The 24,647-nt window shown below is 35.7% G+C and overlaps 1 protein-coding gene across 3 annotated transcripts in view; it reads right to left on the reverse strand.

Moving 5' to 3' along the window:
• The window catches only part of NFATC3 (nuclear factor of activated T cells 3), a 149,596-nt gene that overhangs the window by 26,770 nt on the left and 98,179 nt on the right, over nt 1-24,647 (reverse strand). For all 3 annotated transcript variants that reach the window (XM_031950221.1, XM_031950222.1, XM_031950220.1), the window contains one exon: nt 13,314-14,357. In XM_031950221.1, coding sequence (XP_031806081.1) covers nt 13,314-14,357 — 1,044 coding nt within the window. The remainder of the gene's footprint in view (nt 1-13,313; nt 14,358-24,647) is intronic.

The following is a 24,647-nucleotide window of genomic DNA, read 5'->3' on the forward strand; positions in this document are numbered from 1 at the left end:
TTTACTGTGCAGGCCTGGCAGTGGCATCCTGCCCCTCTTCTCAGTGATATGGCAACTGCCACATGGCAGTGCCAACTACAATAAGCTTTTGCCTTTTGGTTTTCCACAGGTGAGGGATGAGAGAATTAAATCCTATTGTGCCACTGTGGATTGCCAGGATAAGTCAGCACAGTAGAGATCAGTCTTCTCTGCTGTTAGTTTATTTTTGTTAGAGTTCTTAAGTGTCTTAAGACCAATCAGAAATTGTTTTATTTCATGGGAATAATTCATATTTTGGAGAGGCCTGAGAAATCATAATGATCTGAGAAAGTATCTAGTCTTTTATTCAGTTGTTCTATGACATTCAACTATCTATATCATTACAATATAAATCTTTGGCCCTCTTCACAATGACTTAATTCAGTGACATTTGTTTTAAGAAAAATATGGCACAATTTGGGGACAGAAGAGTTGTTCCCTATTCCCATGGTAGAGGCCCTTCACTTCCAACTTTTAGATATCACTTGAATGAGCAGGAAAGGTAATGTGGAGGACACTACTGGTATGATTCTCTGCTTGGTCATTATATGTTCCAGATTGCTGATGAAACCTAGGACCCTGCTGCACTAGCCCTGTATCTTGAACACTTTGACATGGGCTGGGTCTTTCCCAATTAGAGCTAGAGCTTCTTGAAAACAGCAGTTGTCTTGTCTTTCTATTTGTAATGTCAGCACTTAACACAGTGCTTATCTTATAATAAGGGCTTAATAAATGCTTCTCATTCCAAGAAAGATCACAGAAGAAAAAGATCATATAGCATAGGATTTCCTGAATAATGGAAATGTCCAGTATGAAACCACTTATTCTCAACTTCTATTCCCTCCCATAGGAAATATGGGATGTAGGAGGTAATTAGAAAAAAGTAAAATTATCTAAAGGAGGGCCCTTCCATTATTGTGATCCAATATGCAAAATCTACTTTCCATGTCATTTTTTCCCCTCTTCAACCAAGTTTGCAGATCCCCTGAAATCCATTCACAAATTCCAAATTAAAAATCCTTGGTTTAGAGGGAAACCTTCCTAGGGCTTCTGCAATTTATTTTCCTATTAGATCTTTACAATTTGTTCCTTTAGTTCAGGGCCTGGCAATCCACAGACCGGTGGGCTATGAATAGGCCATGAATTAATAATCTTTTTTTTTTTTCCCATTTTAAAAATGACAAAACTTCAATTAAAAGTAAAAACCATTCTTGGCTTACAGGCTGGTATAAAAATGCAGACTGGATTTTGCTGACTCTTGCTCGCCCCACAAAGATCTCTTCTTTAAACATTTAATTGTTCTGTGTGCTTCATGTGGTTAATTTTGCCACTGTGATTAGTGTACTGCAAGCTTTCATTTTATAAGTCTTGTAACTGTAATAAGGGACTAGTCTGGCCCAGCATGCACAGTGCTTGACTGATAAATCTTCTTATAGGAGAAGCCAGGGAAGCTGGGAGGCACCATGATATATAGCAGAAGGTAGGACTATGTGTAATGGAGGTGGTTTCTTTTATTATTCCAAGGATGAACAGGTATTGTTTCTGATCTACTTACCATGGGAAAACAACGAGCATTTTGATTTGCTGCTGAGCTGAAAATGAAAATATATTCAAAGGTACTACCTACCCAGAGAAGGCTTTTTTTGTGGGGGGGAAGGGGAGAGAGACAATTGGGGTTTAAGGGACTCTCCCATGGTCACACAGCTAGGAAGTGTTAAGTGTCTGAGACCATAGATGAACTTAGGTCCTCCAGGTCTGGTGCTCTATTCACTGTGCCCTCTAGCGGCCCCTCAGGGAAGGCTTTTTTTCCCCCCTTCCCTGTTGTTTTCAGTATTTCCTGGGGTAGACTAGCCCCAAAAATGTAAGGGCATGGCCCGGTGACTAATTTTTTTTGTTGCCTTTTATTTCAATGATTTCAGGTAAAAGAATATAGGAATGGGCTGAGACTGCATGAGCCACTTCAAAGATTTTTGTTTGTGCAGAAGTTAAAAAACTCAACAATCATACTCTGAATGGACAGGTAATATCAAGTTAGATAATTTTTAAAAGAACAACAATAAGCTTGTTTTCATAGAATCACGCAATCCTAGTAAATGCAGAAACAGTAAAAGCCACGGAGAGCATTTAATATAATCTCCCAATTTAGTGGTGAGGCAACTAAAGCCCCAAAAGTTTAAATGACTTGCCCACAGTCATATAAGTATTGAGTAGCAGAGCCAAAATTAAAAAACCAGCTCTTCTGACTCCAAATTTAGTTTTTCTGCTATGGCTGTATTGTTTCACCTGCTTTCCAAGAGAAATCAGTTTCTCATTAAACAGCCTGAATTCCTGTGCCATAATAAAAAATTATTTCATACTATCACTAGGTACTCAACATAAAGATTCAGCTAAAGCTAAAGTTTGTAATTTGTCATTAAAAGTTACACTTAGAGAAAAATTTTGCCATTTAAATAGGAAGGCAAATACTATTTATTAATGGTTCATTTCTCATCTATGGGCCTTAGATTCTCTACCTGTAAACAAGGGGATGAGAATAAGTTTATCTATGTGCTCCTTCTTAGCTCCAACACTCTATAAATCCACTCACTATATTATTCCCATGATGTACATTTCCATTAACAAAATAATTGTCTAGCGTTTAAGTTACTGAGTTTTTAAGGGTAGAATATAACCTATATTTCATATTTTGCTTATTAGTTACCTGCAATGCAAAAACAGCTATGTTTATGACAAAAATCACCATAATTACACAAGACAAATTTAGTGTAATTTGACTCTTGACTACACACAACTTTCAGTAGTGAAGGGTCAACTTTCACTTCAACAGCATGGCAGGCTATATTTAACACAACTCTACTTCTACAGTAGGGATGCAGCTGTGATTTTGGTTAGCTTGTGATCTAAGGGAGGGAATATGGCAGGCAAGGAACTGTCCCTAACAAGCTGCATCAGGGCTTAGTCAGATTTTACACAAGTTTATCTTTATTATATATAAGTATATCTTAGATCAAAATGGTCTAAGAAAGACTAAATTCAAAGCTCTAGAATAATAATTAAAATGTTTCAAATTAAAGCTATTATAGATAGTAATATTTTTATTGTTGGTATTATTAGTGTATGGTATTATGATTCCAAGAAAAGGGTGGCATAAGTCACCACATTGTATAATCCATATTCTTACAAAAATTCACAATTCCCCAATATGCGATAAATATAAAGTAGATTATTCAAAGTTAGGCAATGACATTAGAAAAAAAAAATGGAATACATAGTAGAAAACATGGAAAATAAGTTCAAAATAAGAGCTCCAAAAAGGATTTGAGTAAAAGCAACACTGACATAATAATGACAGCGCCTCTCAGGTTGTTTTGAAGGCAACAATTTTTGAATGAAAATTCAGTGTTAACTTGGTAAATATTAAAGTAGATTATTCAAGGTTAGGCAATGACATTAGAAAAAGAATGGAATACATAGTGGAGAACAGGGTAAGTAAGTTCAAAATGAGAGTTCCAAAAATGATTTGAGTAAAAGCAACACTGTTGTAATAATGACAGGTTCTCAGGATGTTTTGAAGGCAATAAGTTTTAAATGATTATCTAAATAAAATGAATTTGCCTTATAAAACCTGGATAGGATGCTTTTCCCCAAATGTTTGAAGTTCCTTTGGAGCCAAGGAGGCACTGATTTGACTCAAATGAACTACCACCAGGAGTCACTGGGAATAAGTTTCTGTTTTAAATTTCTCTCTTTAATCATTCATTCAACAAGAATTTGTTAAGCAACCATGAGGTGTCTTAGCAATAGATATTGGGATAGAAGCTGGGCCTAGAGATATAAAAAGTGAAAGTTCTGCCTTGAAGAAGCTTACTTGGGATATAAAAATGTTCACAGAATGTACACAAAATAAATATACAGTGACGGGGGCAAGGGGAAACTAAAAACTAGGGGAATCAGAAAAGGTTTTTCAAGATTTAGCTTGTGTCACCTTCTTCAAGGATGCCAGGAGTTCTAAGGAGAGCATTTTAAGCATGGGAGATGGCCTCTACACAGGCAAAGAGGTAAGACATCCAACTCTAAATATAGGCCACTTTAAAATAAGGAACACAGAGTGGACAAGTGGAAGTAATGTTATATCAGCCCAGAAAGGCAGGCCGGGACAGATTGGCTTAAAAATGCCAAACAAAGGAATTTGTGATTTATCTTCTAAAGGCAACAGGGAACTACTGAAGTTTATTGATGATATGATCTAACCTGCAAAAAATATGAAACTCAATACCTATATGCTTTGGGGAATGAAATGCAATAAATATCTTTTATATTCAGGAATAAATAAAAGTTTGCCAAATTGAACCCCACATAGCAAAATAAATAAATAAATAAATGGCGAGAAATGAAGTATGCTCTCCAATGACTGGGAATAACTGAAGAAACCCCTGGTATATTGATGTAATAGAATGACTAAATGGAAGAATTCAGAAAAGAGGGAGGATTTGTATAGACCAATGGAGAGAAGAAAAAACCTACAAGAACAACATGCACAATTACTACAATACAGACAAAAACAACATTAAAAAAACCATCTGTACTCCAATGAAATGTGACCTATATTAGTTTCATAAGGCAGATCAAACACACTGTCCTTCTGAAAGGGGAGTAATGACTATTATAGAATGAGATGATGCATATATAATGTCAGACGTGGTCTCTGCCAAGTAGATCTGTCTCTTTTTCTGTTAAAAGGGAGACGAGATAAGGAATGAATACACTAGAAAATGACTATGGCATAAAACCCAAATGCATCCCACTCGTTTCTTATGGTAGTGGTATTCTCTCCCTAATAATAAAGGAAACTATACTAACTAGTAAAAAAATTAGGTTTAGACAATATATGCAAGGTAAACTCCAAATATGTGATTTAGACACAAAAGCAAATTAAAGTATGGGTGTGTATTGATAACTAAATAAGAAAAACAAGGAAGAAATGATTTACGATCTACAGACAAGAAAAAACTTGATGTTAAGCAACAGAAAGGATCATAAAAGATGAAATAGGTAATTTTTTATTGTATAAAAATTTAAAGTTTTACACAACCAAAATCAATGCAACTAAAATCATAAACAATTTGAAATTAAGTGACTTGCCCTGGGTTACACAGTAAGGAAAGAATCTGAGGCTGGATTTGAACTTGGGTCTTCCTGACTCCAGAGCCAGTGTTCTATCCATTGTGCAACCTACCTGCCTTTAACTGTCTTTGTTCCTATGGACATACTGCTAAATGAAGGTGTCAAAAAATAAATCACAAAACTTTTACTAAGTCTGTCACAAAATTTTATCATACAACCTGAACTGGGAATCACTACTATTCAATTCTTCTCTCTCTCTCTCTTATCAACTCACTATACCACTCTCTACTGTGGCTTTCTCAAACCTTTTCATTCTTCCTCAAACATATCAAGGCTTCCCTTAATTTCATCTTTTACAGAAAAAGCCACCGAGTATATATTTCTGAGAGTTCCCTCTTCTCCCCTATCACTCAGATGCCTTCTGCCACTTTCTCCTTCTCCCCTGTCTCAGATAAGTAGGTGACCTTACTCTTTGCCAAAGCAAACCTCCTATCTGCACAAGTGATCTCATTCATCCCCAATCTCTTCCAACATATATCATTTTCTTAGTCTTTCCCTGAACAGTTCTAACCGACTCCCTACAAATGTGCCCATGTCACCTACATCTTCAAAAAAATCCCTCACTTGATCAGTTCATTCCCCACTATTGTCCTCTACCCTTTGTGGCTAAACTCTTTGAAAAGGCTCTCTCTTTATAACAGATGCCCTCCACTCCCCTCTTCTCACTTCTCTTAATCTCCTTCCTTCAATCCAGTTTCCAATTTCCACATACCAAAGAAATTGCTCTTTCTGAAACTACTAAAGATCTTCTACTTGCCAAATCCAATGACCTTTTCTCAATCCTCACTTTTCTGGACCTCTCTGCAGCCACTGTCACTCACCATCTTTTCCTTGATAAATTCTCTAGATTTTCAGGACATCTCATTCTTCTCCTACCTATCAGACCACTCTTCCAGCCCTTCCGTTGGATTCTCATCCAGGTTAAATCCATTAACTGGGAGTGCCCCACATGGCTCTGTCCCAGTCATTCTCTCTTTCCTATGTATTATTTCACCTGCTGATCTCAGCAGCAACCATGGATTTAATTGCCATCTCTAGGCTGGTGCTTCTAAAATCTTACTTATTCAGCCTTTCCCTTTTCTGAAGACCTTCAGCTTCCCATATCCAATTGTCTTTTAGATATCTGAAAATTGGATGTCCAGTAGACAACTTAAATTTAATCATGTCTAAAACGGAACTTTTCCCTTAAACTTCCCCCACCCCCAACTTTCCCATTACTATCAAGGACTTCACCTTTGTAACATCACTGGAATACAATCCCTTCTCTCTCCTGACACTGTATCTTCCTGGTACAGGTCTTCAAAACCTGAATGATTCTCAGGCTTCTAGTTGGTCTGCCTCTCCATTCCATTCCATCCTCCAATTCAGCTGCCAAAGTGATTGTTCTGAAATTGGTATCTAATCATATCACCCCAGTGGCTTCTTATCACCTCCAGGATCAAATACAAAATCTGTGGGGCATTCAGAGACCTTTATAACTAAGGTAACTTCCCTACACCCTTTCCAGTATTCCTATACTTTGCATACTTCACACAGTCTTGGATGCCTTGATTCTTTTTGAATCCTTTATACTTGGCAGTGCTTGGCACATAGTAGGTGATAGCAATTAATAAATATTTGATGATCTGACTGATCAAGCTTCTTGTGTTTACATATTAAGCTTTAAAAATTCTTATGACTGCACTAAAAAATAGCCAAAGAATTATATATCTATACTGAAAACAGCAATCTCATTTTAGGAATTAAAATTGATGATGTATGATAATGTAGCCTTTTTACCAATAAATTCATCATCCTGTCCAGTATCCTTAGTACCCTCTAAATCCCTCTTTGGAGGGTGGATGGCAGGGCAAAGAACTCTATTAGGGTTCAAAGGCCAGCTATTTCCCACCAGTTCTACTCTCTGGCCTAAACTCTACCATACCTTGGATCACTTTCAAAGTGTTTCACAGCCTTCTTTTGGGCACTGCTTTTCCCCCATTAGGTTATCAGTTCCTTGAAGGTGGGGAATGTCTTTCTTTTTTTTATTTGTATCTACAGTACTTATCACTATAAGGCAGATAATAGATGTTTACAGACTATTATTTAAAGTTTATCACAAAACGTTTAATATCTTAAGACTTAATTTGGAATAAGCCTTGTAAACTTTCCCATTAAAGGGTTAAATATTAGACCAAGGGCCAGAAAACTATTGAGGACTGGCCACCTGTTTCGGTACTGTCAACAATGGCATTTACTTTTTTTTCTTTTTAATTTTAGTGGATTTGGTCTGCAAGTCATATTTAACTGATCTCTTCCCTAGATCACTAATATTTAGATAGCATTTTTTCTTTTTCTTTTCTTTTTTTAATAGCTTTTTATTTACAAGTTATATGCATGGGTAATTAATTTTACAGCATTGACAATTGCCAAACCTTTTGTTCCAATTTTTCCCCTCCTTCCCCCATCCCCTCCCCACAATGGCAGGTTGACCAATAGATGTTAAATATGTTAAAGTATAAATTAAATACAAGTATACATGTCCTAACAATTATTTTGCTGTATAAAAAGAATCGGACTTTGAAATAGGGTACTATTAGCCCGTGAAGGAAATAAAAAATGCAGGTGGACAAAAATAGAGGGATTGGGAATTCTATGTAATGGTTCATAGTCATCTCCCATAGTTCTTTCACTGGGTGTAGCTGGTTCCAATTCATTACTGCTCTATTGGAACTGATTTGGTTCATCTCATTGCTGGGGATGGCCACGTCCATCAGAATTGATCATCATATAGTATTGTTGCTGAAGTATATAATGATCTCCTGGTCCTGCTCATTTCACTCATCATCAGTTCATGTAAGTCTCTCCAGACCTTTCTGAAATCATCCCACTGGTCATTTCTTACAGAACAATAATATTCCATAACATTCATATACCACAATTTATTCAGCCATTCTCCAATTGATGGGCATCCACTCAGTTTCCAGTTTCTGGCCACTACAAAGAGACCTGTTACAAACATTTTGGCACATACAGGTCCCTTTCCCTTCTTTAGTATCTCTTTGGGTTATAAGCCCAGTAGAAACACTGCTGGATCAAAGGGTATGCACAGTTTGATAACTTTTTGGGCATAGTTCCAAATTGCTCTCCAGAATGACTGGATGTGTTCACAATCCCACCAACAATGTATCAGTGTCCCAGTTTTCTCACATCCCCTCCAACATTCCGCATTATCTTTCCCTGTCATTCTAGCCAATCTGACAGATGTGTAGTGGTATCTCAGAGTTGTCTTAATTTGCATTTCTCTGATTAATAATGACTTGGAGCATCTTTTCATATGGCTAGAAATAGTTTCAATTTCTTTGAGAATTGTCTGTTCATAACCTTTGACCATTTATCAATTGGAGAATGCCTTGATTTCTTATAAATTAGAATAAATTCTCTCTGTATTTTGGAAATGAGGCCTTTCTCAGAACCTTTAATTGTAAAAATGTTTTCCCAGTTTATTGCTTCCCTTCTAATCGCGTCTACATTAGTTTTGTTTGTACAAAAACTTTTCAATTTGATATAATCAAAATTTTCTATTTTGTGATCAATAATGATCTCTAGTTCTTCTTTGGTCATAAATTCCTTCCTCTTCCACAAGTCTGAGAGGTAAACTATCCTATGCGCTTCCAATTTATTTATAATCTCATTCTTTATGCCTAGGTCATGAACCCATTTTGATTTTATCTTGGTGTGGGTCAAAGCCTAGTTTCTGCCATACTAATTTCCAATTTTCCCAGCAATTTTTGTCAAATAGTGAGTTCTTATCCCCAAAACTGGGGTCTTTGGGTTTGTCAAACACTAGATTATTAAAGTTATTGGCTGTTTTGTCCTTTGAACCTAATCTATTCCATTGATCAACTAGTCTATTTCTTAGCCAATACCAAATGGTTTTGGTAACCATTGATTTATAATATAATTTTAGATCTGGTACAGCTAGGCCACCTTCATTTGATTTTTTTTTCATTAATTCCCTTGAAATTCCTGACCTTTTGTTTTTCCATATGAACTTTGTTGCTATTTTTTCTAGGTCATTAAAATAGTTTTTTGGGAGTCTGATTGGTATAGTGCTAAACAAATAGATTAGTTTAGGTAGTATTGTCATCTTTATTATATTTGCTCGCCCTAACCAAGAGCACTTAATAGTTTTCCAATTGGTTAGATCAGACTTAATTTGTGTGGAAAGTGTTTTGTAGTTTTGCTCATAAAGTTTCTCATTTTCCCTTGGCAGATAGATTCCTAAATATTTTATACTACCATTAGTTACTTTAAATGGAATTTCTCTTTATAACTCTAACTGTTGGATTTTGTTACTGATATATAAAAATGCTGATGACTTATGTGGGTTTATTTTATATCTTGCAATTTTTAGATAGCATTTTTTCCCCAAGGCATTCCATTCACAATGAGAATTCAGAATGTTAAGAAATGTACATTAATACTGCTGCCCAGTTTAATAATTTCCTACCTAAGCATTTTACCAATACTAATTTTGATTTTATGAAATACATGAATAATTCAGACCTTCCTGAATGTGTTCAGCAAGACTTTCTAAATTAGAAATATTTTCCATGCTAAAATATTAAGTATGACATTATGTATGTATAAAAAAAAATTCTAAGTAGCAAATTTGGGTCTATTTGGAAACTGAAAATTTCATACATTTTACTCCAAAAGGTCCCCATTTCCTCCCTTTATATCCTATTCCTTCTCTTTCTCTACTTGAAAAAAGAACATCTGGGTGTTCCTACAATAGCTTTCAAGTTCAAACTATTCTTCTGCTAAATGAGTTTAGAAAATACTGAGATAATAAATATTATTTCCTTAAAGATGGGATAGGGCCTCAAATCTGGCCTCAGATACTTAAGAGATGTATGACCCTGGGCTATTTTTCTTAGTTGTTTTATCTATAAAGTGAACCTGAGAAGTAAATGGCAAACCAAAACCCCAGTTTTGGAGATAAGAACTCACTATTTGACAAAATTGGAAATTAGTATGGCAGAAACTAGGCACTGACCCACATTTAACACTGTACACCAATTGGCGTACCAAGAAAACCCCAAATGAGGTCACAAGAGCTGGACATAAAATGAAAAAACTAAACAACAACAAATAGTTATATAATAATTTTTTTGGATAAAAGGTTTCTTAATCTCAACATACAGTTTTAATACTTTAAGAGCCTATAATGGTAATTACCACCCCTATACTCCTATTCCCAATTTTGCATATGACTCTGAAAATTGCTGTGGCTGAAAAAAAATCTTCACTGTGCAGCCAGCCCTGACATGTGAGACCAGACTTTTACTAGAAGCCTTTGTAATTTGGTGGAACCTGACAGTGCTTATTAAGTTTTGCAGGTTTAGCCTTTATGTCACGATTAATCATTGGACTAAAACGTGTTACCTAGAAATATGAAGATCGTTAATGACAAAGTATTTCAACTCTTATACTTTTTGAAAAAATTGCAATCAAAAAGGGGGAAAAATTTTTTTGTGAAAATAGTTCCAGATCATTCTTTTGAAATAATTACTGATATGTCCAGTCAAAAAAATGTCTGAAGCTGTCATGTAGTTAATTTGAAGCTTTTGATCTTTAGACTAAAATCAGCCAGATAGAGAACTATGTAAAAGAAGAGAAGTAAAGTACAGTAGGAGAGAGAGAATCATCACGAACATCATCTTAAGGCCAGGCCAAAGGAAATTTATAATCAAAATCTTAAAACAATAGTGTACCTTAATTTTTTTTTTATTATAGAGATTCAACACCATTGAGTAGTACTATAATCTGTCAATTACTACAATTTGCAAGTTCACAAAAAATGAAAATTAACCAGTGACCTTCATTTTTAACCTATCAGTAGATAATTATCAGGCAGCTGAGTGGCTCAGTGAATAGAGCACTAGGTCTGGAGTCAGGCAGACCTGAGTTCAAATCTGACCTCAGACAAATACTAGCTGTGTCACCCTGGGCAAGTCATTTAAGTTTATTTCATTTAAGTCACTGGAAAAGGAAATGTTAAGCCACTCTAATATCCTTGGCAAGAAAACCCGGTGGATATGTACATATATATTGTATTTAAGATATACTTTAACATGTTTAACATGTATGAAACTGCCTGCCATGTAGGGGAGGGAGTGGAGGGAAGGAAGGGAAAAGTTGGAACAGAAATGAGTGCAAGGGACAATGTTGAAAAATTACCTCTGCATATGTTCTGTCAATAAAAAGTTATAATACAAAAACAAAACAAAACAAAAAAACCTGGTGGAGAGAATTGGTGTACAGTCCACAAGCTGAAGAATTCAAATGACTGAACACCACCACACAGACTAATCCTATTAGATGATTAAATTATTACATAATTTAATCATCAAAGAGGGTTAATGCAAAGATTTCTTCTGTTTACTACAGAAAACTTCAATGGAAATTATATTGCCCAAAGTATTAAAAAATATAAAAAATTTTAAACCCAGTTATAAGAAATCCTACTTAAGTATTTTAAAGCCTATTCAATCCAAGTAAATGACTCAAAGAGGATTTAAAGGTACTGAATTTAGTTTTTAAAAGTATTCTCTTTAATTTGTACAATTTATCCAGTGGTTTGGTATTAATTTTTTAATATTAACTTTTAAAAAAAAGGATTATCAAAATGAAATAACACAAGTAGAATGTTCAAAGGGCAGTGTTTTATTTTAGGTTATACTCTAAGACACTTCAGGTTTTTTAGGTCAAATTACTAAAAAATTACATTCAGTTAGATCAAATAGTTATAATGGTGTATTCTTCTCGAAGTGGATTTCACTAAATTGAAACCCTTTATATTTTAGGATCTTATTTTCTTGGATTTTGAAAGTGGGTTTTATATATAAGTGCTCATGATCACCTTCACCACATATGCTTATTCAAAAATATATGTATTTTAAAAATTATACTCAATACTTGAGGAGACAAGCACTGTAATAAAAATGTGTCACCCCACATGATACTCACAAGAAAGGCATGGCAAGTATTATCTTTATTTTACAAAAGGAGACTGAAACTCAAAAAAGTGTGATGTCACTTATTCAAGACAACACACTCTGAAGAAATGAGCTTATTTTAAGGCAAGGCTTCTGCCTTCCAAAAGCTCGTAAATATTTCATAAATAATTCCTAATAAAGACATAGATCATTTTTTAAACCTACAATACAAAATGTAGATACATAGACAAATAATGACATAAATCCATGGATGACTCAAAGTCCAGATTGTTTTCCTTCCTGTTAACTATTCTGAAAATGTGACTCTAGTGAATATTCAATCACTGACACAGATATTCAGTTTGTTCCCTGGTTTATATATCCTATAAAATCACATTTTAACAAGTCAACTTATGTTAAAACAACAAGGGAAGAGCCAGCTTTTGACTTGTCACTATGACAGCAAATATCTGAAAACTAGTCTCTCTTCTCTATTACTTCTACTGGGGACACAAGTTTAATAAATGAAATGAACCAAATTACATACACATACTTCTTCCCAATGAGTATGTTGAATGAGTAACAATGATTTTCCCCCCTCATCCTTATTTATTTCCTAGATCCCATTAACTTTGAAAGAAATTTAGAACAATGCAACTCTTTTCTAGTAGTGAAAAATTAGTGGTAGAACAGTGTTGATTCTGCAGATTATAAAGAATGTGTTCCAGTATCATCAAAGAAATTTAAATTATACATACACACACACACAGACACACACAACACAACACACACACACACAGACACTACCTATCTCTGGGCATTCTCTCTCTTTCTCTGAACCTTGAGAAGTCACTTGCAACTAAGGCAGAGAATTCTGAATTCTGAAAAACGACACTACTTTACCCAAGTTCACACAGTATCAGAGCTGGACACTGAGCCCTGGTTTCCCTGACACTGAAGTCAGTTCTTTACCTGCTAAAAAATGCTGCTTGTCAATATTATATTTTCAAGAAAAATGAAGGTATTTCAAAATCTAGACTATAGAAACGCATGAAAGGCAACTAACAACTTTTTAAGAATGATGGTCTCAGATTTGTCTTAATGACAAGAACATATGCATTAACTCACCATCATCTAATGTGATATCCTGGAGACCAATGGTTTCAAAATTCAATTCCTGATCTTCAGGTTCAGGTTTAATGTTCACAGCTGCTCCATCAGGTGAAAATGAAGATGAATCACATCTCTGCTGACATACTATTGAAGATACAGAAATACCTCCCACTCCAGGACTGTGTGCTTGAGGTGAGGGTTGTCCAGAGTGAGCCATGGTTGTTGGAGACGGGGATGAAGCAGGTCCTGAGCTTGGAGACTGATAAGGCATAGGCTGTAACTGAGGAGATGGGGGTCCAGATAGTGGTGAATGGACCAAGGGATGAGAGGCTGTTGGTGAGGAAGTTGTAGTAGACCCAGGGTTTGAAGTATGGTACGCTCCTGGCTGTAACTGAGGAGAAGGCTGTCCTAAGGACTGGCTTGCTGGAGAAGTAACAGGACCCTGTCCCACATTTGAACAATGGTATACCACTGGCTGCAGGTGAGGCAATGACTGTCCTGAATGAGTTGTGTGTACTAAGGGATGTCCTGCTCCTGTAGCAGATGACGACAGTGACCCCGAATTTGAAGAATCAAATTGTATTTGTGGCAGAGGTTGACAGCTAAGATTTATTAAATTGGGTACAGCTGTGTCCTGTTGAAATGAATTTGCATCAAATCCTTGACTGGTGGCAGCATTAACGGGAAGACAAGTCTGTCCATTGTACATAACATTAGTTTGCATAGGCTGGTAGGAAGACCTCACAGGAGGTGCTGATGTGGCTTGAAAAGACTGATGTAGCACAGAAGGCATCACATGACATTCTTCACCAGGACTGATGTTCCTACTTTGCATATGGGACAGATGGGATGCTGAGGGGGTCACCATTGATGTATATGGTTGTTGGACAGGACAAACAAGACTTCTAGGCAATAAACTGTCATGTGGCTGCCCTGGATCTGAGGAAGGTGATGGTGTCCGTACAGTATGCAGGGCTTGAACACTGCCACTCGGAGGCACAGACAAAGATGGAACTGAAGACAAATCCATTTCATCTCTATGCTCCTGTTTCATCAAAACTGTAAAAACAAAATGAAAACAAAACGGAAAACAACAAAATCACTACGTAACTAAGATATTTGTTACTAGTAGCATAAGAATATAATATGATAGTCCAACCTCTCCAATCATTTTGCTTTGAAAATGATGAAGGAAACATGCACAACTATTGCTATCTCCAATTCATTTAAGTTCTGTCAATGACGAAATCATGATGAAAGCTTAACATTTATTTAAGACAAGGCTTCTGCCTCCCGAAAGCTCATAACTATTTCATAAATAATTCCTAATAAAGACATAGATCATTTTTTAAACCTACAATACAAAATGTAAATACATAGGCAAGTAATGTGCCATATGAAAGTCAAGAAATAAAAATACCCCATTATTTCAGGAATTTAGGGGAAGCAGTCTAGAAAAGGTGGTGTTTGAATTGGGATTTAAAGGACTGTTAGGGATTCATCAGGTGGAAGGGGAGGAAGAGGAACAAATGCAAAGACACAGGAAAGCATAGGCTATTTCAGAGTTGTGTTATAAATGGTGAATGTGAGATTCAGCTGGTACAGAGTGTAGGTAAAGCTAAAAGGTATGAGATTTATGGTTAGGATATGGCCAGACTTAGGAGGGTATTGAATGTCTAGCAAAGGAATTTGCGAAGTATGAGTTGAAAGGCAGAGAAAGCAGAGACAATGAAGACCATTTAGAGTGATATTTCAATATTACAATTAGATGGCAAGGGTATGCAGTGCTAGTTAGTGGGAGGAAAGAAAAAAGGATGGGAGACTTACAGAGGGAGATCTGACATGGTTTAATAATTGGCTGAGAGAAAGTAAAGAAAGAGTCAATGGCAACAGCAAGGTTATAAACTTCAGAGAACAATTGAATAGCAATATTTTTAACAGAAATTGAAGGCAGAGAGAAGCAATTCAGTTTTTGACAAGGTAAGTCTGAGATGCTAGTAGAAAATGCAATTAAGCAGCTATGGATGGAAGTCTGGGGTTTGACAGACACAGAAGTGGGAGTTCTTGTATAGTTGAAATTCTGGAAATGAATATCTAAATGAGAGTGTAGAGAAAATAGAAGGATCAAGGCAGGACCTTGGGGGAACATCCAACTTACACCATCTGAAAGAGGATGAGAAGTGAGGGAAAGAGGAAAAGAATAAATAGAGGGAGACAGGAAGAGAATTAGGAAAGTGAAGGCTGAAATCAAAGCAAGAAGCAGTATACAGAAGGAAGAGGTGGAGAGTAGTGTCAAGTATTTCAAAGGAGCTCAGAGGATAAAGGCTAACTAAAAGTAACTAAAAAGTAACTAAAAAGCTGTTGGAATAGATCAGATGAAAGTTAACAGAGCTTGAACTAGGGTGTGGTGGCTATGTGAAAAGAGAAGGACATGGGTAAGATATGTTGTAAAGGTAGAATAAAGACGACTTTACAACTAAATGGATATTCAAGATGAGGTAAAATAAAGAATAAAAGATGACAGAGGTCATGAACCTTAGAAGGAACATGGTATCCTTGACAGAAAGAGAAATTCACAAAAGAAGTGGGTTTGGGAACAAAAAATGCATTCTAACAGAGAGGGAAGGGGAGAAGAGGGAGGGAATGTCATGTGAATCTAGCAGATGCAGAAAGCAGAAGGATTTCTGTCTGTGAGAGTTTGACTTTGAGCTCAGTTTTAAACACGAAATCTGGGATTGTATAAAGCATAGTTGAAGAGAAAGTACATCCTCAGCCTAAGGAAACAGTTTGTCTAAGCCAAAGAGTTTGGAGGTGGAATATCATATGGGAGTAACAGCAAGAAATCAAGTCTAGACCATTGTGAGATCTCCAGATTAAGCACCAATAGTCCTATTTAACCCATTCTTGGTCCAATCATCTTATTAATACAGATAATTCCCTCCAAGAGTTAAATCTTACTTTCTTCATGTCTTTCTAGCTTCTTGAATTGTTCTGGCAAAACTGAACCACTTTCTGGTGACAAATCTTTCCACACTTAGTCAGGACAACCTTTTCTAGGTGTATGGTAAAAAGCATCATTAGGGTTATATCTGAAGTCTTTCCAGTTTAACTTGGCATACTTCCTGGGAAATTATGATCACCTCCAAACCTCCATGGAGAAGAGGAAGACTGTAGAGACAGACTGAAAGGCAGTGCAGTAGGATGACAAAAAGACAACTATATTTGGTCATTCGATCCTGGTTTTGCTCCTTACTGTTCATTTGACTTAGGTAAAGTTACTTGAAATGATTTGCCCAATCTGCTCTCAGCTCATCTGCAAAATAAGAGATTTAGAAGAAATGTTCCCTAGTCTTTTTTAAAATTCTCAATTTATCATTCTACCACCCTCTAGTTTAACCTATAATGTAGATTAAAGGTTGTAATCATTGTGCAAAGTCTCCTATTGTGAGCTCTATAGATTCACAACTGGGTAAAGAAACACCAGTTCCTCAAAGCTCTCATAATATCAACTCCGCAAAGTGGAGACAGAAAGCAGGCAGAAGTTCCAGCAATAACATGGAAGGCTTTGGTAGCTGGGATGCAGAGTTACAATAGCAATTTTATCTGTGTGGTTTGACAAATCAGAGATTGCAAATTGCCTATTTCTGAGATGAATTGATGATTTGTCAGATTTCACAATATTCTATGCATTGATGAAAAGAAAGCTCAACATTTAAAATTTTAACACTTGCAAAAGAAATAATTACTTTTCCAGGAAAGTTCCATAATTGAACATTCTTTCCTTAGACATCAACTAAATTTCTAGAGTCAAGATATCTTTCCCCCTTGCCCCCCCCCACCTTTTTTGCTGGAGGCAATTAGGGTTAAGTGACTTGCCCAGTCACACAGCTAGGAAGTGTTAAGTGTCTGCGACCAGATTTGAATTCCGGTCCTCCTGATTTCAGGGCTGATGCTCTATCCATTGTTCCATCTAGCTGCCCCCAAGTTATCACTTTAATACAAAAATAAACAAAACTACACGATACAAACTCAGAAGCTAGATATTTAAAGTACATATAAAGCAATTCCAGGTTAAATTTAACTTGTTTTGTTTTGTTTTGTTTTCCTGCCTTCTCATTATTTGTTCCTCATAAGAACAATATGATTTACTTTTGCTCTTTTAAAAATGGTTTTACTGATACTTTTTAAAAAAACAACACATTTTCCAAAATGCTATCCAATTTTAAATACAACTCTCAGTTATAATAAAGGGAAAAAAGAATTAAGTAAATAATTATGGTTACTATTATCAATAGTATGTTCAAAAATTTGCATCATCTCTCCACCAATATGTTTCATCATCAGTTAACCAGAAGTAAGGTTGGACCTTGATTACAATTTGAATTATGTTGTCTTTTCATTTACCTTATATTCTAGTCATTATATATACTAGTCTCTTGATTCTGCATCAGTTCATGTAAATTCCCCCCCTCTTTAAAAATTCTTTTATTTTTATCATTTTTTTAAGAGAAGCTAAACAGGACTGTGGGTAGAGCAACAATCCTGGAGTCTTGATTGCCAAATTTGGCCTCAGACCCTGGGCTAGCCACTTAACCCTATCTGCTTTAATTTTCTCATCTGTAAATTGTGCTGAGGAAGAAAATAGCAAACCATTCCAGTATCTTTCTCAAAAACAAACAAACAAACATCCTATAGGGTCACAAAAAGTTGGACATCACTGAAAAACAACTGAACAACAAAATATTTCTTATGACACATTAATAAAGCTAATATACCACAATCAGTTCAACTACATTTCTATTCAATCAGAAGTCACTTGTTCCTTTTTTTCCCCTTAATTGTCACACTAAGTATAGCTTTGGCTTCCGAGATAACTATTTGTACAGGAGAAGCTGCCACACAATAATTCTAGCAAAACCCTGAGGTTTGTCCCAGAATAATAACAAGAGAAACTATATTAAGTGACATGTTCTACCCTAGAAGCCAAGTACTTAGAAATGACAGAAGAAGTGGGTTTTTGACTAATTTATATTTGTGTCCAGAGGCATCAAGAATAGAAGGCGGATTCCTAAGAAAGTTCCAGTGCAGTCAGAAAGCCTAGGATAGACACCTTAGAGGCTTCATGGAGTCACCATGACACAGTGTCACAGACTATGATAGACCAAGTTTTGGAGCTCTGAGGTCCCTAATATTATGTCCTGAAATTCAAGAGGGCCTTCAGTATCTAACATTCTGAACTACTCTAGGGAGACTAACCTCTGGAAGGTAAAGATCAGCCCTGGGAAATAAGGGAGTAGTAGGTCCTTGGGAATAGTAGGAATAGGACCTACTATTTCCAAAATGCAGCAGGAGGTAAAGCCTGGCTTTGGCACAAAGCCCTAATTTAGACACTAAAGCTGGAGAAATTAACAAATCAAACCAGTACAAATAATTACTGCAAATCTAATAACCGCAAAGAGACTTAAAAAACCAGATTTTCCATAAGAACCAAATGAATATATGGAAGACACAAGAGATTAAAAAGCTATGGAGGAAAGAATTAGAGGGAGAATAAGTAGCTCAGAAAAGAAAATAGAAAAAGGCAAACTTTACCCAAGAAATGGAATCCCTGAGAACTAGAACAGACTCCATGATATAGCAACATATACTACAAGAAGAAAAAACTGAAAAAAAAAAAAACAAAAAACAAAAAACAGAAGAAAACATAAGCATTTGATATAAGAAAACATGACTTGGAAAATATGGCAACAACAACAAAAAAATTCTGTTCAAGTATGTCCAGAAAACATAAATGAATACTGCTGAGATTTTTTAGAAGCACAGAGTAAGGAAAAAACGGAAGGAATCCACACCAATCACCTTCTAAAAGAAGTCCCAAAGTTTCATGAATATCAGTCAAAATCCAGAATACCAATGTCAAAGAAAAAATAGGGCAAACATTCAGTAAGCATTTACTGAAGTACCAAGGAACTACAATTAGGTTCATATAAGCATTAACTTATTCTACCAAAAAAAGTGATCTTGGAACACAATATTCTAAAAAAGCAAAAAGTGATAGGAATATTACCAAAAATAACTTACCTGGAAAAGTTGACTATAATCTTAAACAAACGGATTAGGAATGGAATAGAGGATTTTCAAGTTATCTTGGATGAAAAGAAATAGAGCTGAGTAAGAAACTTAAGAAGTCAAATTTCTTTCTATAACTGGAAGTAACTGAATGCTTATATATATAGTGCTAACATTATGATAGGGAAAAAGAAAGAAGCGTCTCTTCAGAAGCTCCCAAGGACACTGAAAGAGTCAATAGGAAAATCAAATAAACTGAAAGTGAATTAGTCTTGAAAAGACTGAAAAATAAGAGAAAGCCAAGTGAAGAAAGAAGGAACAAAGGAGAGAGACTTGCTATTTCTCCTAACTGAAGTATATAAAAAGGGATTGGGGAGTACACATCAGATGAATCTTACATTTCCCTGAAATGGACAAAAGAGAAGTAAACACACACTCAAAATTTGATGTAAAATACACCAAACTCTCCAGGAAAACAATTGGAGATGAAGAAAGGAGAAATTAAAAGGGAAGAAATCAGAGGTGTGCTGGAGCCTGTTCCTTTGGGAAAGTCAATTATTAATTTTTCAGCTTGCAAATTTACTCCTTAGAAATTGTTAATGCTACAAACCAGGACTTGATTTACTGTTACATTAATTATATACACTTAAGAAAGTGGTGTATAAAAAAAAATCTATTTATACAAACTGGATAAAGAAAAACTAGTTTGGAAGTCTTAAGAAATAGGATCAAAAAAATGGCAACCATGTCTCCATGATCAATGAGGGACCACATTATCCACCCTCCTAACAAGTGACAGATACAAGATGAAATCTTTTTTGGATATGGCATCAATGCAGGGATTCATTTTGTTTCACTATGCTTATTTATCATGAGGAATTTTTTTTTATCTTTCACTTAATTGAAATGTGGATCGCAACAATGATACCAAAAAGAGGTGACATTTTTTAAATACACAGAAGAAAACAGAAAGAAGCTCAGAAGTATAGACAAATAGGGCAAATTTCAAAGTTTCAATAAATCAATAAATTATAATAATATACAAAGTTAAAACAATTTCTATGCACTTTTTAAAAGTAGTAGTATGAAATGGAAATTCATGGTTTCATACAAATTCCTTTTTAGCCCTGCTGTGTGTACAAAATGGCTCTTTTTTGGTGTTCTAAGTTTAAAATTAAAAAAAAATTTTTTTTTTAAATCACATGGCTGGACAACAACCAAAGTGTTGACTACTTTGGTATACATGGAATCTTTCTATTTTTGACTTGATTGGTGGACAAACTCTAGTAATGGAATCATTATAAAGAGTTTGGTAACAATAAATTTCAAAGTATTTGGATCAATTGATTTTCTGTAGTGCCATCTATATTTATACAACTTTCCTCTAATATTCAGGTCTTCTTTACTAGAGGTTGGCTCTGTATTGATCAACAAACATTTATTAAATACATAAACGCTAGAGATATGAGGAAAAAATAAAACCAGAACCTGCCCTCAAGTAGCTTTACATTCAACTTTTGGAAACATCTGGCACATAAATAGGGTGATAAAAAACATCTAAGAAAAATATAAAGGAGAAGAGTAGGGAGGTATATCCCAGTCCAGAGACATCAAAAAAGGCAACTTGGAAGGTTGGCAGGAAAGGTCTGCCTCAACTAGGGTGAGAGGGCCTTGGGAAACCAACAAACCAGGATTGGGTGGCAAAGGTGGCAGCTTCCAGAGGCCTCACATCCTTCCCCTCCTCTCCCCCACTATGGTTTCCTTACTAGCACTGAGGAGGACTCCTTTGCTTCAGCACACTAGAACTTACAGTCACAGTGGAGGCAAGGATTCTCCTCATAGCTCTGGGGCAGAAAACAGTGCTTCTGGGCAAGTCAATTCAAGTATCTCTGAAAAGAGCTACACAAAATCCCTCAAGCCTGGGACAGTGCACCCGCCCACCCTGGAAACAAGCACTACTTTAAGAAAGAGTTAAAAGCCAAGTGATAGACTGGGGGAAAATAAGCAAATAATAGAAAAAAAAATTCTGGCCATAGAAAGTTACTAAGGTGACCAAGAAGATCAAAACACACTCAGAGAAGAAGATATCAAAAGTTAAAGTTCCTATATCCAAAAAAATATGACAATTAGTTTTAGGCCATGGAAGAGTTCAAAAGGAATTTTGAAAATCAAGTAAGAGATATAGAAGAAAAATTGGAAAAAGAAATGAGAGTGATGAAAAAGTTAAAATAAAAAACTAATAAGGAGAAGAATGCCTTAAAAACCAAAATTGACCAAATGGGAAAAGAGGCACAAAAGAAGACTGAAAGCAATTCTTTGAAAACTAGAATTGACCATAACATAGCATTTACACTCTTTCTGTTATTGTTTGCTTGCATTTTTGGTTTTTTTCCCCCTTTTTTGTTTTTTGTTTTTCCTTCTTTCTAAATCCGTTTTTTCTTGTGTAGCAAGACAACTGTATAAATATGTATATATATATATATATATATATATATATATTGTATTTAACATATACTTTAACATATTTAACATGTATGGGATCACCTGACATCTAGGGGAAGGAGCGAAAGGAAAGAGGGGAAAAGTTGGAACACAAGTTTTTTCAAGGGTCAATGTTGAAAAATTACCCATGCATATGTTTTGTCAATAAAAAGCTATAATAAAAAAAATAAAAAAATAAAAATAGCAAAAAAAAAAAAAAAGAAAGAAAATTAGAATTGAGCAATGAAGTTAATTATTTTATGAGAATTCAAGAAACAACAAAACAAAACCAAAAGAATGAAAAAATAAACAACAATGAGAAATACAATTAGAATTGGAAAAATAACTGATCTGGAATATAGATCCAGGTAAGACAATTTTAAAATTACTGGTCTACCTGAAAGTCAGGATCAAAAAAAGAGCCTGGGCATCATCTTTCAAGAAATAATTTAAGAAAACAGTCTTGATACTCTAGAATCAGAGGGTTGTTATGGTCTAGAACTCTATACTTGAAACAAGAATTTTTACAAGGTGCTAACTAAGTGGAATTGATAAGACAATGATTATCTAATTTAGTTAGCATGGTGATTAATAGTTCTCTAGTTCAGTATGACTTGATTTAATCTTACCACAAGTAATGGTAACCTAGTGATATAATGACTGGTTTATACTCAGTATACTGTAAATGATCTAATTATAATAGAGCATATGAGCTGAGACAAACTCAGCCAGGATTAGACTTTGAGAAGACAGAGGCCTGGCGACAGGAGCTCAAGCTCTCAGAGCCAAGGAGAGAGATTCACTCCATCTCACACCACTATGGTGGCTAGTCTATCCTCCTACATTTCCTCCACTGAGACCAAGCTAGCATGGGCCCCAGGCAGTTAACCTATCTAGTCCCTTCCATTCATCACTTTCTGGATCTCTACACATCAACTGGCAATTACACTGGAGCTGCTCGCACTGGACAGTGCCCTTCTGTTGGGTTAAAAAGCCTGTATTCTCCCCAATTGTAATCCCTTTCTGCCATCTGATTGATCATATATCAGAGTATTGAACTTCTAAAGACTCTCTGGGTGTAACCTCAGCTGCCATCATGCCCCACCTGTTTTTTATTTGACCTCTTAGAGTTGGACTCCACCTCTCATTTCCCTAGGTCAATCTACATTCTGAGGCCCAGTGGAAACTTCGGTTGCATTTTGGACATAGGGTTTTGGGTTTTCTCTCATCTTGTCTTCTCACTTTGTTTCTATGCCTACATTGAGCTTTTAGATGCCCTACTTTGAAAGCATTGAAAGCACTGACAAGTCTCTCTGGAAGTCCCTTGCTAAAAGAGGACCCCGTCTTCCCATGTTCTGCATCATAGCCTGGGTATAAAAGGTAGTTGTGCTCACTGTGGCACAGCATCTCCTCTAAAGGAGTATCCTTGTGTAGTCCTAGAATAATTCTTATGCAAACTTTATTAGCATTTTCTTTAGCGAGTTGTCTTATCGTAATTCCTGTAGCTGCATTTTCACCAATGCTTCTTGTGACAGTTGTCTGCAAATGTCCTACAAAATCAGCAAAGTATTCATTTGAACCGTCCTCTATTTTCATGAAGGTTTCCCCTCTATCTTGTTTTCCTGGGAGGGTACCCCATGTTTTTATAGCAGCAGCAGCAATTTGCTCACATGTTATCAAAGGGTAATTAATCTGTGCTAAAGCGTCTGCATACTGATCTTTATCTGCTAGTTGGTCAAAGGTGATTTGTATATTAACTCCAGTTTGCCTATTTCATTGGGCTTGTATTCTACATAGTTCATCATACTCTGAAAACCACAACAAATTTTATCCAGGTTCTAAAAAGTCCTTGCTATAGATTTCCAATCACTTGGGGTTAAAATTTCATAAGTCAAATTCTCTAATATCATTTTAACATAAGATGATGTAGCCCATAAAGAGTGCAACCCTTTTTCAAATCCTTAATTATTTCCAGATCAAAAGGAGTGTATCTTTTCCTTTCTTGACCTGAAGAGTCAAACTCTTGAATGACAGAGTATGCATTTATTTTTAAATCAGATATATCCTGAATCATACTGAACTAGAGAACTATTAATCACCATACTAAACTAGATAACCATTGTCTTATCAAATCCACTGAGTTAGCACTGTGCAAGAATCCTTGTTTCAAGTATAGAGTTCTGGCCCATAACAGAGGGTAAAATAGAAACTGAAAGTATCTACCACCCTCACTTCTTGAAAGAGATCTGAAAATGAAAACTCTCAGGAATGTTATAGCGAAATTCCAGAACTTCCAGGTCAAGGAGAAAATACTCTAAGCATCTGAAAGAATTCAGGTATAGTGGAGCCACAGTCAGGATAACACAAGATTTAGCAGCTTCTACACTAATGGACTGGAGGGTTTGGAATATGATATATTCTGGAAAGGAGCTAGGATTACAACCCAGAATCCCCTAATCAGCAAAACAGGATAATCCTTCAGGGGGAAAATAGACATTTGATGAAATAGAGGACTTTTTATGTATTCATGATGAAAAAACCAGAGCAGAACAAAAAATATGATTTTTGAATACAGGATTCAGGAGAAGCATAGGGAAATAATCAGGAAAGGGATATCATGAGAGACTTAAGAAGGTTTACCTGTTTACATTCCTACAAGGGTGGGTAATACCTGTAATTCATAAAAACTTACTCATTATTATGACAATTAGAAGGAGTATATATAAACAGAGTATACAGATATGAGTTAAAAATAAAGAGAATATCTAAAAAAATAAAACTAAGGGGTGAGAGAAGAAT

Source organism: Sarcophilus harrisii, chromosome 2, assembly GCF_902635505.1.
Source record: "Sarcophilus harrisii chromosome 2, mSarHar1.11, whole genome shotgun sequence".
In the NCBI taxonomy this organism is placed as follows: Eukaryota; Metazoa; Chordata; class Mammalia; order Dasyuromorphia; family Dasyuridae; genus Sarcophilus; species Sarcophilus harrisii.